We start from the raw sequence: 13,907 nt of genomic DNA on the forward strand, positions 1-13,907 counted from the left end.
ACCGTGACATGCCAGCCTGGAGAGCTTCCTGCGGTGACAGAGGTGTTCTGTCTGCACGTCCAGTGTGGTGGCCTCTGACCCCCATGTGACTAGTGAGACTAAGGCGCCAACGCTAACTTTTTTTTTTTAATTTTTATTTATTTTATTTATTTATTTTTGGCTGCATTGGGTCTTCATTGCTGTGCGTGGGCTTTCTCTAGTTGCGGCAAGCCGGGGCTACTCTTCGTTGTTACAGTGGCTTCTCTTGTTGCAGAGCACAGGCACTAGGCGCACGGGATCCAGTAGTTGTGGCACGCAGGCTCAGTAGTTATGGCTCGTGGGCTCTAGAGCACAGGCTCAGTAGTTGTGGTGCACGGACCTAGTTGCTCTGCAGCACGTGGGATCTTCCTGGGCCAGGGCTCGAAACCGTGTCCCCTGCATTGGCAGGCAGATTCTTAACCACTGTGCCACCAGGAAAGTCCCCAACTCTAACTTTTAAATTCTATCTAAAAAGAGCTTCCCGGGCTTCCCTGGTGGCGCAGTGGTTGAGAGTCCGCCTGCCGATGCAGGGGACACGGGTTCCTGCCCCGGTCCGGGAAGATCCCACGTGCCACGGAGCAGCTGGGCCCGTGAGCCATGGCCGCTGAGCCTGCGCGTCCGGAGCCTGTGCTCCGCAATGGGAGAGGCCACAACAGTGAGAGGCCCGCGTAACGCAAAAAAATAAAAATAAAAAAGAGCTTCCCAACGACTACAACTGGGGTGTGCAAAATGCCAGCAGTAGGACACCAAGCATTTCTTGTTTTTCACTCGTTTTTCCTTCTTGGTAGAGGTGTGCTGTGGTCAGGGCCCCTTTTGCTCTAGGACAGACATGCGTGTGAGGACCTAGTGGGAAGCCCTTGGCAGGACAAGGTGAACCTGATCTGTTGGGGACGGTCGGAAACCTGTGTTGGGCGCCGTCCTGGGGGTTTAGGTGGAGTTTGTTCTTTCCTCCCAGGAGACAGGGATGCAGACGCTTCGGGGGACCCTCCAGCATGAGCCAGCATGGTGCGGGGGGACAAGAAGGAGGGGTAGGGGCGCCATCCCTGGTTTCCGGCCGAGGCGGCTGGCTCCTGGCGGCCCCTGTTGCTGAGACAGACCAAGTGGATTCTGCCTTGTTGCCATCTAGTTCAGGTTCCCAACAGGGCATGGACGGCCTTGCGGTGGGGCTTGTGTTCAGAGGACTCGTCACAGAGGACGGGCGGGGACAGGGGACCGGGGTGCGTGGCCTGCGTACTCCTGCAGGATGGGGTCCAGAGGGGAGCCCAGGGTGGGTGGGGCCTCCCAGGAGCAACGTCAGCTCCTGTCTCCCGCATGCGGGACGGATGCCATGTCAGCACCTGCGGTTCGGGGAGGCTGGGCTGGGTACAGATGGAGTGTCAGCTGTGATGCAGCCTGTTCCCCCAGCATCCTCAGGCCCCTGGCTGGCTCTCTTCTCGGCCTTATTCCTGCAGAGTCAAGTCAGCGCAGAGCTCAGCTTCTCGCCGGCAGCTCTTCCCACATCCATCCTCGGACCCCCGCCTGGCCCACCGCACCCCCTGGTGCTTTAACAGAAGGTGTCACCTTGTGTATCTGGGTCCCACCAAGTGACAGATTAGCAGAGGGCAAAATGCAGAAGGTCTTTCCCGGACGCTGCCCCTGTTTGACCGGAGAGGCCGGGTGAGATCTCCTCACCCTGCCTGCTGGTCTCCGGGGCCGGGGCTCGAAACGCTGAGTCTCAAGTTCCTGGCCTTTTCTCAGGCTGAGCTCTGTCCACTGCAGGTTCATCGCGGAGGAGGCTGCAGCCGCTGGGGCCAAGTGTGTGCTCACCCCCAGCCCCACCTGGATCGTTGACCCCATTGATGGTACCTGCAACTTCGTGCACAGGTGAGCGCAGGCACACCCCGGCTTTTCCGAAGCAGCACGTCAGCAAACCTCTAGCAGGTTTGTGGTCTCACTTACAAGTCATGATACTTTAAAATAAAGTTTCCCATTTGTGAGATACGTTCAGAGCATGTAGGAGATCTTCACTTGTTTAAAAACTGTTGCATTTGTCACATTTAAATGTTGGGTTGAATTAAGAAGGACCCTTAAGGAGGCCCCTGGAGAGATGGGCAGGGTTGTAAATAACGCAGGGTGTCTGGTCCAGCAGCCTTGGGAGCACGTGTATGGATGGTGGCCTGGGGGGTTGAGGAGCCACCGGCTGCCGGCCTAACCTGGACAGATGTCAGCCCAGAGCAGCAGGTTTTTGGGAGGTCAGAGGCATGTGATGGCAGTGACCTGCCCAGCCCCAGGAGCGCTGACGGGGGGCGGGGTGGGGGGCTGTCAAAGCCTCCCACGAGGACACTCGTGCAGCCCCAGAGCTGGTTGGCCCGGGCTCCTGCCCCATCCCGGGTCCCCATCGGCGGCTGGGGGGCCTGTGGACCTGCAGCCCCCACCAGCAGGACCCGTGGGGAGGGCCCCTCCCATAGGTGAGCCAGCTGCCCGCTTCCTTCCTTACAGTGAGAGGGGCCGGGGTGTGGGGTCCTCAAATGGAGCATTTATGTGTAAGTGTGGAAAGTGATTCAGCGCATCACAGGTGGTCCTTTAGAGATGGTGGAACAGAGCCATCTGGTGACAACAACAGTGTCATCAGACTCTAACTAGAGCATGACACCCCTGGGGAGTCCTGTGGGACCACAGGGCTCCCCTCTGGGTGTGTATCTCTGAGTGGGGCTCCTGTTCCTGTCCCACTGTGTGAGGGTGGTAGGCACAGAACGGGCCAAGCCCTACCATGGAAAAGGCCACATGTCCACCCCAGGACCAGAGAGAGAACCTGGACGAGAGTGTCATTTGGGAAACAAGCTGTGAGGCTGACCCTTAGGCTCCAGACACAGTCCAGGGCCGTCCAGGGCTGTGGTGACCCTTGAAGCCTAAAGGCATTTGGGGGCCTCTGGCCACTGCACCTCGGACAGGACCTGTCCTCCTTGTGTCCAGCAGCACTGGGACTAGAGCAAGTGGGAAAAGCCTTCTGAGGGCGGGAACCACGGCCAGGCCCGGCCGTGGCGTGTCAAGAGCCTCCCCATGGAGACGGCAGGGGACATCACGGCGCAGCCTGGGCAAGGCTGGGTCCCGAGTCTCCTGGGTTAGAAGCAGCCCTTCCTTGTTCCTACTCGTTAAGCCCTAACGATCCTCACATAAAGGAGAAATCGTTCTGGAGACGTAACCTGTAAACCCGCAGGCAGGATGCAAGATCACCGCCTGCCTTACACGCAGTGGCCACGCCTGCTGTCCTGCACGAGGCTCACCCAGGGGTCACGGCAGGAGGGACGCGACTGTCTTGGACCCAGCCCCTCGATGGACGCAGGAGCCAGGCCCCTCCGTCCCTTCAGCCTCTGAGAACCAGAAAGCTGATTATTAACAACTCTCCACCGGGTCCTCCGTGGTCACTGTTGAGTCACGTCCGTCCTGACGACGGCCAGCACTGTTGTCTGTCAAGGTCGCTGTCCTACATGTCAGCTCGGCCTGCTTGTCCTTGAAGCGCTCAGTGAAATTGTGGGAGGTACTTTTTGACAAAACAAACCCAGCCACGCTGTAGAAGGGTCCTCTGCGCCTCCAGCCATACAGAGGCTCCTGAGTTTGCACGCGTCCGTGTGTGTCACCGTGTAAACCATCTGTCTTCTCTGCAGGTTCCCGACAGTGGCAGTGAGCATTGGGTTTGCTGTGAACCAGGAGGTACGTGATGAGTGGGGCCCGGCCACGCGGCCCCTTGGGTGTTGTTTATTCATCTTGCTTCTTGGTTCCAACCTCAGTTTTCCTCTCCTTGTCCTCGGCCTTCATCATGATGAGTAAATCCAAGCATGTGTTTTCAAATCCAAGAAAGTAAACAAATGCAAACCGGTTTGGGGTGTGTGAGTTTGGGGCTCCAGCCAGCCCTCCCCCTTGGTGGCCGTTTAGCGATGCCCCGTGGAGGGGACGTTCTGGACAGATGTTCCCAGTTAGTCTCCATCTGACCCCTGGGGCGTGTGATCAAGTCACACACAAAAGAAACTCCTATTTTTGGAGGACATTTCTAATCCCAGTGTTCTATTAGTTCTTCATTCTCCTCTAGCTGTTGGGTGAGAACATGGCTGTTGCGTGGTTCCCATATACCCTCGGAACTGGGCCATATCTTGGGACCTGCAGAAAAGGCTGGATCCAGGCTTAAGCTTTATTATCCAGTTTCAGCGATTACACTTAGGAAAAGCCTTACCTTCGTTGCAGTTGCTACAGTTACACTTGAATAGGGCAGGGGGCCAGGCTTTGCGGAGGGAGCCCTCATCAGGGCACCCTCAGGGTTAGCGCAGATTCTGGGGCAGCAGAGGAGTCATACCCGTGAGAAAGAACTTAACTTTTGAGGTGAAGATAAGCAAGAGCCTTAATGTTGAGATCTGGTGAGGGAGTCAGTTACTCACTTATTTCTCTGTTAAATGTGGTCATTGAGATGAGCAAGTGAAGCAGGAAGCTCGGGGCCCAGGGGCTGTTCATCCTGACGGCAGGGTCTCTGACTGGCCAGACCGAGGCCTGTGACGGTCTGGGGTGTGCGCTGGGTACACGTGTTCTGGCCTCGTCGTGGAGGCCCTGGCTGCCTGCCTCAGTGTCTCAGAGGCCGGCCGGTTCCAGGACTGACCTGGGCTTGAGAAGGGGGGCGGTCACGTGCTGACTGGAGGGGGGCGCAGGATCTGGGTGTGTGCTGACTGGAGGGTCTTCCCAGAAGTGAGCCCTTCTCCTGCCTGCCCAGACTTCCCTTGGGCATTTGCGGGGCTTCTCCTCGTTTTCTCTGTCAGTTGGCAGCCCCACAGGCCAGGCACGCGTGCTATTCTTAGCCCAGGACGGCAGGGAGTCCGGGAGGAGAGGCAGACGGGCTCTGGGTGTAGGGAGGCCTTTTCCCAGCTCCCCTCCTCTCGGCACTGGCTTGTGGGGACTGAGGCCGCGGGCCCGGTGATGTGTGCGGTGAGGGAGGGATCAGCCCCCCTGGTGAATCACATCTCTTCCTGGGCCGCCCCAGGCTCTGTGATGCTCTTGGATCTCCAGATGCATTCTGAATTCTTCACACGTCAGCAATTTTGAGGGTTTCTTGTGGGGTTTGATTGGAGTCACAAGAGCCTTTTTCCCCTCCCAGAGAAAACAAAAGAGGCCTTTTTGAAGAAGGAAGCTTTTTCAGTAATTTTTAGTTACTAATGCTTGATTATGATGTCAGTTTAAAATATAGTTTTATTTGTTTAAATATATCTTTAAATATAGTTATTTAAGAAAAGAACATTTGCTTTCATGTCCAGGTCTAGGTTTGAATCCAGATGCTGATTTTTTGAGTTCCCTTTCGAAAGCTAATTTCCATCCACGGTCCTTGTGTTAGTGGTCACAGCTAGAGCTGCATGGCCTTCGGTCCCTGTGTCACATCCTGTATCTGTTTTCTGTCCTGCCCACCCCACAGCTGGAGTTCGGGGTGATTTACCACTGCACAGAGGAGCGGCTGTACACGGGCCGGAGGGGCCGGGGCGCCTTCTGCAACGGCCAGCGACTGCGCGTCTCCAGGGAGACAGGTGGGCCCCGCTCGTGTCACGCATTCCGCGAGGCAGTGGTGGGGATCTCCTACCGAGGTCCAGTCTCTTCGGGGACAGCGCACCCCTGGTGGGCTGGACGTCGAGCCAGTCTGTGTCTCAGTGTGGATGTGGATGTGGCCGGGAGCCTTCAATGGGCCCTTTCTGTTCTGCTCTCACCTTTCATCCCTAATGTGAGAAGGAACCTGGCAACTAGTTCCCGCGTGGTCCCAGTGGGCCCGGGCGAGCTGGCCAGGCCAAGGGCAGGGTCAGAGGCATACTCTGGCCCTCGGAGCCTCTTGGTGACCCGGTTCCCCAAGTGCGGGCTGTGGCTCCCTGGATGTGGACCCACTGCCGTTGGCTTCAGTCCCTGCGAGAACACGGACGGCCGCAGGGGAGCTGTGTCCATGAGCCGTGGTGTATGCACCACAGATGCTCCCTGCCCTTGTCGTTGCTGGAGCAGGACCCAAGGACACCGGTGGCTTTTACAAAGGGCTGCTGTTACACTCAGACTGCCCATAACATACAGAGTTGACAGTATGTGCCTAGTTGGCCTGAGAGGTGGTGAGAGGGGTCAGGAGTGTCCCTGCCCCCGAGCTGCCTGCAGCCAGTGAGGAGACGGGCCTTCCAGCCCAGGTCAGGTCCGCTGAGGTCCGGTGAGAGCAGCGCCGTCTGGATCCCTGACCGGGGTGACTGTGAGCCGTGGATCTGCCAGGGAGATGATCGCCCCGTGAAGGACGGGCGAGGCAGGAGGCCCAGGCCTCACGAGTGTTGGGGGGGAGCTGGGCAGGAAGTAATATCGCAGGAGCTCCAGAGGGAGGGGCCCGGCAGGATCACGGACCGGCCTCTGCCACCGCCCAGCCCAGGCTCCTGCCCGGGGACTGTTTGGTTTGGCCACGTAGACAGCAGTGTTGATTACAGCTGCGCCTGCCAGGAGTTGGCCTGCCAGCCAGTTGTGTAACTCGGGGGTGAGGGAGCGAGTTGTCAAAGACCCTGGTGAACTTTGCTCCACATTCATTTGCTGTGACTCGAGGCTCCGTGCCCACGCTCACACCCATCCCAGGCCCTCCGCCCATGGGCCTCCTTGCTCAAACACGCCGTCCACCCCCCTCTGCAACACAGAACCCCAAGTCCGTCGGTGCTCGTGTCCCAAAGCTCACTTGGGATTTTTAAAAACTTCTGACTCATAAAGTCCAGGGTGATGTTTTCAGCCCTGGTTGTCTTCTATTTGCCGGGTGACGAGGTTTCTACAGGAGGTGACGGAAAGCTCTCCTCAGCAGCATGGTCCTTAGGTGTTGTACAGACCTGGCTTCAAAGCCTGATTCTGACACCTTCCACATGTGACTTGTCAGCTCTGCTCCTGGAACCTCAGTGTTCACGTGGGCGGGAGGTGACGCTGATGACAGCTGTGAGGATCAAATTAAATCCTACCCACAGGGCACTCAGGAACGGCCTGGCGCTGGTGCCCAAAATGAGAGTCATTATCAGAGAAGGAATTTGAATCTTCGCACGAGATCAACCAGCTATTAATTCTGGGATGCGTTTCTGGAGGAAGCGGTCGCTGAAACAACCACCACTCATCTCCCTGCTTTCCTTGCCTTCTCTTTCCTGTGCTCCTTTCTGCAATGTTTTCAACTCACAAAAACAAAGCAAAGACCACACTGCATAGCGGTAAAGGATTAGATGAGGCCAGAATTTCTTTGGTAGCTTTTTCTCAAAATTTTACCTTGCAGAACGGCAAACACATACAAAGGAGACAGAAAAAGTACAGTGAACCCACATGACCCATCACAGCCTGCTGTCACCCCTCTGCCCTTCCCCTGCGGCCAACCCTGCTTCCTCCAAGCTGCCTGCCCCCACCACCCCAAACAACTCCTTGCCACAAACCCCAGACATAATGGCGCTTTCTAGCCAGCATTTCAGTACGTATCTCTCTGTCACTTTCTCTTAAATCTTTTCCACCTTTTTCACTGATTTTTTAATTTTTAAAAATTTCAAAAAAAATTTCCTCCTTTTCACCTTCCATGTCTTGTAAAGCATAATCTATTGTGTTTATTTATTCTCGTTCCTTTAGCTTGACCTTCTTTTCTGAACTGTTTCCTTTCCTAATTCTTTCCTAGTTTCCCTCCCCTCTACTTCTGAGTGATGTTCTTCTTCCGCGGATTCTCCGTTTCTTTCTCTTGCAGCTACTTCTGTTTTGTGGACAGGTCTTTCTGGAAATCTCTGATCGACTGGAGAGATGTTATTCTGCTTCCTGTTCTCTTTTTTCTTATGATAATTGTGTATGGGATTCAAACATCATTCTTTTACATTCTTTCTAATTGAAAGAGCTCTGGAGGCCGGTGGTGTGATGGGGGGGGGGGGCGGTGAACACTTTCCATCGTCTCGTGGCTCTAGGGCTCCCTCTTCTGCTGTGTTTGTGAAGTGCCTGCAAAGTTGGCCTCTTCCTTGGACGGTTGGCTCTGCCCCTCCCGCAGTGCTACCTGTATCGTCTCCCTCCTTTGCCCCTGATTCCCGTCCAGTGAATTTGGGGTTCACTCCCATGCGTTTCTGCTCAGTGGGTCCTGCCCTGAGAGTCCCTGGAAGGTCGGTTACGAGAGGTCGTAGTAGCTGTCAGGGGTTTGCCCGCCCACTTGCCCTCTGGGGCCTGGATACGTCCTTGTGGATGTAGGTTTTTGTAGATGGTTTTTGTCTGTGGTTTGTGTTTTGCTCTCCCAGCTGCTCTGTTTTCTTGTCAGAGGGGATTTGGAAGAGGTTACATAGGTTTCCAGGGCAGTCTTTCTCCAGGATTCTGAACAATACTTTTTTTTTTTCCAATTATTTATTTTTGAACATAATGTATTGAGGTGAAGGTCGCGTAACATGAAATTAGCTGTTGTAAAGTGAATAATTCAGTGGCGTTACATTCCTGGCGCCCCGTGTTTGGGTGGCTCCAGGGTAACCCCTTCCCGTTGGTCACTCTCTGCCTCTCCCTCACAGCCCCCAGCCTTCTTTCTGTCTAGTTTTGGGGTTTTCAGTGAAGTACAGCTAATACTACTTTTCGTGTGAGGAGCTCACGGTCTGCAAGGATCTGGAAGCCCAAGCACGTGTGTCACACATGCCGGTCCGAGGCCATCACGGGAGCTGCGCGACCTGCGCTCATGCCCACACTTCAAGGCACAGTCACCTCTTTCCTGTAAGGACGTATTTCAGGGCAGACAGAGGACTTGCTTCTCTCACCTCTAAGTTGTAAAATCTCTCTCAAGACAACAGTGCTCTGATCCTCAACCAGAAAAAGGGTTTTCAAACTGTTGGAATTCACGGACTATTTTTTCACCCTAAAATTTGTTTATTGAAAGAGGATGCATAGATGCCCTGCTTCAAAATCTATTTGATTTTTTTTATAGTGGTAAAATATATATAACATAATAATTGCCGTTCTAACCATTTTTAAGTGTACAATTCAGTGGCATTAATTACATTCACGATCTTGTGCATCCATTTCCTCTATTTCCAAATTATTTATCGCTGCAAATAGAAACTCTGAACCCATTAAGCAATAGGTCCCCGTGCCCCCCCACACACACCCATGAAGTCACAGAATATTTTAAATTATATATATATATTAGTATTTGATTAAGAGCTAAACTATTATGATAAAAATAGTTTGAAAGGTAATAAAAGTCATAGTAAGTCATAGTAATTGTGGAGAGCTAGTCAGAATTAATCATAATATAAGACAATATTAAGTAGAGGGGATTGCCATTTTTACCTTTGTTTCATTATCTGGGCAAAAGAAAACAGTAGAAAGTATTTTGCTTCAGGTGGCAGAGTTCAGATGACTTCTTAATTGTCTGGGTTTCATTTAAAAACACCACTGTGCAAGCATGAGGAAGAGTGGATACACTGCAGCTGGGGGGCGGGGGACACTGGGCACAGAGGTGTCTTCTCACAGATGAAAAACTACGGGAAGAAACCCTTTCTTTGGCATCATCACCAGACAAGCTTGAGTCAAGGTCTGGGCCTCACGACCTCCTGCAGGTAACCCACTGTGCCTGGCCCTGTTGAGGTCTTTTTCTTCAACACAAGTCTTTTTTCCGTGGGAAGGTGCCCTCTCAGCTTGCAGCCCAGTGAGGGTGGGGTCGGGAGGTGAGCTCTGGAGGGCAGACTGGGTCCTGTCCCCGGAGGTCCTGGAGCCGCCGCCCTGTGCCCCTCGTGTGGGTAGAGCCCGAGCCGCCACCAGACACATGGCAGGGCTGGTCACTGGCCAAGCTGTGGTGCCAGGTCTCAGAAAGTCTTTACAATATAAAATGAGAGCCTCCAGTGTGAGAAAAGGGGAAATGGTACAGACTCAGTGTCTTCTCCCAGTGGTCTGTCCCCGGTGGGAGGTGACTTTATGGGAGTCAGGGGGGATTGGACCCCAGGGAGTGAGGTTACCTATGGGCGTGGTTTTCCTCCACTTCATGGAGAGGATTTGTTCTCTCAACTGAACACACGGGAGTGGCTGATCCTGCCTGAACGGCAAGGCCTGACGAGACAGGACACTAGATCTGGATGTGATTGTGTGTGTGGCCAAGAGGGACAGTGCTATGACCCCCGCAATGAGTCAGGCCCGGCCCGCCTGCAGCCACTTTCCTGTGTCTGATGGCCACAGCATCTACCCCCGATGCTGGGGGGTTACTCCCGAGGACCCCTTTCCAAAGACGTTGCTTAGCAGTCACTTCCTCCACAGGGATGACGTTTCCATCTTTGTCATCACGGCAGCTAGCGAAAAGCTTTTATTATTATTATTTTTTTAATTTATTTTTGGCTGCGTTGGGTCTCCATTGCTGCCCGCGCGGGCTTTCTCTAGTTGCGGCGAGCGGGGGCTACTCTTCGTTGCGGTGTGCGGGCTTCTCATTGCAGTGGCTTCACTTGTTGCGGAGCACGGGCTCTAGGCACGCGGGCTCAGTAGTTGTGGCTCGCGGGCTTTAGGGCGCAGGCTCAGTAGTTTTGGTGCACAGGCTTACTTGCCCTGCAGCCTGTGGAATCTTTGTTCCCTGATCGGGGATCGAACCCATGTCCCCTGCATTGGCAGGTGGATTCTTAACCACTGCACCACCAGGGAAGTCCCAAGAAAGGTTTTTAAAGGCAGATTTATTTGACGAGGCATTTTTTTCCTCCAAACATGGGGCGTTCCCAGTTTGGAGTCACTTTGTTTTTATTTGTGACTGAATGATGCTGGTTTCATGAGCCACCAGACCCGTCCGAGCTCTTGCTGGTAAGCGTCCCTGAAAGGAGAGAACTGGGAGGTCTGCCCCCCACCACCCCTGCATCTGGGACTTTCTGGGGCCTGGGAGGTGAGATGGTCAGAGTGTGGCTTCGACTCTAGTCAGCACGTCCTTCCTTTCCCAGGCCAAAAACCTCTGCAGCATCAGCCGCCCAGGGATGACACTGAATCACGCAAACCCGCTGGAGGCGGGTGTGCAGTTCGCTTCAAGGAAAAACCCGGCTGCTGGGTAAGAACTGAGCCTTGGTGTTTCTGACTTGGAGAAATTCTCTCCACACAGATCTCTCCAAGGCCCTGGTTCTGACAGAAATCGGGCCCAGACGAGACCCCATGACACTGAAGCTGTTCCTGAGCAACATGGAGAGGCTGCTCCGTGCTGGGGCCCATGGGTACGCGCTCCCCTCCCGGGACTGGGACCCATGGGTGCATGCTCCCCCTCCCCGAGACCCACAGGATGCCCAGGCCCCACGAACAGCTCCCAGGCTGCTCCCCGGGACAGGAGCAGTGACACGCGAGCCCGCCCGGTCTCCAGCCGGGAGCTCGTGCAGCCCGTGGGGGTGGGGTGGCAGGGGACCTGTGGGAGCCCATCTCAGCCCCGTGTGCGCCCAGAGCTCAGCGCCCTTTGTGATGACAGTGACGCCCCCCAGCCCAGTCTCCCCCGGGTCTGCGCTGTGACTGTGGCCACCCCAGATGGTTTAAATCTAAGGTCGTTGAAGGTCCACAGAGTGAAGGTTGTATCCTTCAGTTGCACCAGCCACACTTCAAGTGCCACAGCCTTGGGCTGGTGGCTTCGCGGGGCCGAGTGGTCCATCACCACAGAAAGTTCTATTGGACGGCATGGCTCTGGGCCCAGGGCTCAGAATCGAGCTTTTGGGAAGAGGCCCTGGGCTCTTGTTTAGCTCCTGGGGGTGCCTGCAGTGGAGGGGGCGGGCACTGGAGCAGAGCCATTCAGTGTGTTTCCCCTCCTCCATCTCCGCCAGGGTCCGAGTCATCGGCAGCTCCACCTTGGCGCTCTGCCACCTGGCCTCGGGCGCCGCTGACGCCTACTACCAGTTTGGCCTGCATTGTTGGGACCTGGCTGCAGCCACTGTCATCATCAGGGAAGCAGGCGGCGTCGTGATGGACACGTCAGGTGAGCTCGGGCCCTCAGCCCGCCCTCCGTCCCCAGGGGTGAATCCCCAGGACAGACCCACAATGCACCAGACAGACAGGCCCCCTCCTCTGCTAACAGGGACGTGTAGGGAGGGCAGTGGGCTAGGCCAGAAGGCCCCTCCCCCTTCCTACCTCCAGGTGTGAAAATAGACCCAGGGTCAGGACGGGTGGCTGTGTTTTCTAAACACTCACTTCCCCGCCGCACCCACACACACACACACAGTCCACTGAGACCACAGAGCAGGCAGCATGCTCCCCGATCCAATGACAAGGATTTAGGTGACGGATCCTAGAGGTGACCTTTTCCTCTGCCTCAGAGTCACCATGCCCAGTTACCGACCCCATGGGGGCGAGTCCCACAGCGTCCCTGTCCCGGGGACGCCCATGGAGCCTCATCTGACATTGGGGTCCTCTGTGGAGCCCATCATCCCCCAGCTTTAATCCAGAGCCTGTTGCGGAAACACTGGGCTCCATTTAACTGCTGGCGCTGGCGGTGGGCCCTTCATCCCATGATTGCTCCGTTTTTGCTCCTTCTCCTCGGGAGGCCCTAGTTGAGCTTCCGGGAGGGTGTGAAGTGAAGAGGGGTCAGCCTTGGGCATCGAGGCCAGGCAGGCCCGTCCCCATTAAAGACATGTCTGTCCTGGATGTGACCACGCACGCACACACACACACACACACACACACACACACACACACGCATGCACGCATGTGCACTGAGGTCTCCAGCGAGGCCTTTAGGCCTGTTCACACCTCCAGGAGGTCGAGGGCCTTCATCCTGCCCCAGATACCTGGTGCACAGAGCAGCCACGTCGAGGGGCCCAGCAGAAAGGCCATCCCCAGCACCCCCCCACCAAGGCCTCCTGGGTCCCTGGAGGCCCGTGCAGCACAGAGTTTGAGAACTGCTCCCTGTCCTGACCTAACGTTGTTTGAGCCTCGGGTCTGAACGCTGTACCTTAAGCCGCTTTCTCCCAGCACAGCCTCAGGAAGTGCCGGTCCTGGATGGCACCCAGGTTGGGGCAGAGCGGGGCTGAGCCTCCACCCTTTGGGCTGGCTCAGCCTGAGTGCTGGGCTGATGGGGGTCGTGCCGCCCCCTCCCTAACCCAGACACCCTGTCCCTCTGTCCGCAGGCGGGCCGCTAGACCTCATGTCTTGCAGGGTGGTTGCTGCGGGCACACGGGAAATGGCAGTGCTCATAGCTCAGGCCCTACAGACGATTAACTACGGGCGGGACGATGAGAGGTGAGGAGAGCAGACAGGGCTGCCCCAGGACGGGGCCTTCCTGGGAACCTGGAGCAAGAGTTCCTGATCCCCAAAGGAGCCATCAGGCTGGAGTCCGGGCTGTCTGGCTGAGCCCACGTCTTGGTGACTTTGGTGTCCAGTGGTTCCTCTCTGTAATCTCACGTAGCCTTGTGTGGGTTGGTCCAGCCCTCCTACCGGGGCCAAAACCTGGATCTCACAGGATGTATGTATTGATACTGCAATTGCAATTTTTTTTCCAGAATGCAAATCTCAGGTAATAAGGCTTTCGAACTGCTGATAAAGCAGACTTGCTCTCAGCGACCTCCCCCGCCTCTGCCCATGGTACTTCAGAATGCAATAAACCAAATGATGACTCTCTGCTTGTTTCCCTCCACAAGTGTGTCGCCTATTTCCCCAAACGACCCCCAAAATCCACAGGCTCTTTAGGGAAGTTTGCATATGACAGCCCAGAGGTGACATGCTTGCTATCTGCCTGCCGCGGGTGATGAAAACAACTTCAGTAATTATCACGTCAGTATTTAAAATCCGAGACGTGGGTCAGACTGAAGAAAACCAAACGTCTAAAATGCTGTGTTAAAATGTTTTTGTGATCGGTTTAACGAAGAAAATTATTTTCTGGGCCTTATTGTTTTCCTCTTTAGGAGGAGGAATTATATATAAGAATAATTCTAATGAGGATATTCACTGGCTGGCTA

The 13,907-nt window shown here is 55.2% G+C and overlaps 1 protein-coding gene across 1 annotated transcript in view; it reads left to right on the plus strand.

Annotated features, from left to right (window-relative positions):
* Positions 1-13,588, plus strand: part of IMPA2 (inositol monophosphatase 2) — a 28,222-nt gene extending 14,634 nt beyond the window's left edge. Inside the window, exons 3-8 of the mRNA XM_082853011.1 lie at positions 1,777-1,881; positions 3,663-3,708; positions 5,447-5,555; positions 11,081-11,189; positions 11,781-11,932; positions 13,080-13,588. Of these exons, the coding sequence (XP_082709137.1) occupies positions 1,777-1,881; positions 3,663-3,708; positions 5,447-5,555; positions 11,081-11,189; positions 11,781-11,932; positions 13,080-13,195 (637 nt within the window). The 3' untranslated portion in view covers positions 13,196-13,588. The remainder of the gene's footprint in view (positions 1-1,776; positions 1,882-3,662; positions 3,709-5,446; positions 5,556-11,080; positions 11,190-11,780; positions 11,933-13,079) is intronic.
* The last annotated feature ends 319 nt before the right edge of the window (positions 13,589-13,907 follow it).

The sequence above is a fragment of the Leucopleurus acutus genome (genome assembly GCF_964270905.1).
Source record: "Leucopleurus acutus genome assembly, chromosome: 13".
In the NCBI taxonomy this organism is placed as follows: Eukaryota; Metazoa; Chordata; class Mammalia; order Artiodactyla; family Delphinidae; genus Leucopleurus; species Leucopleurus acutus.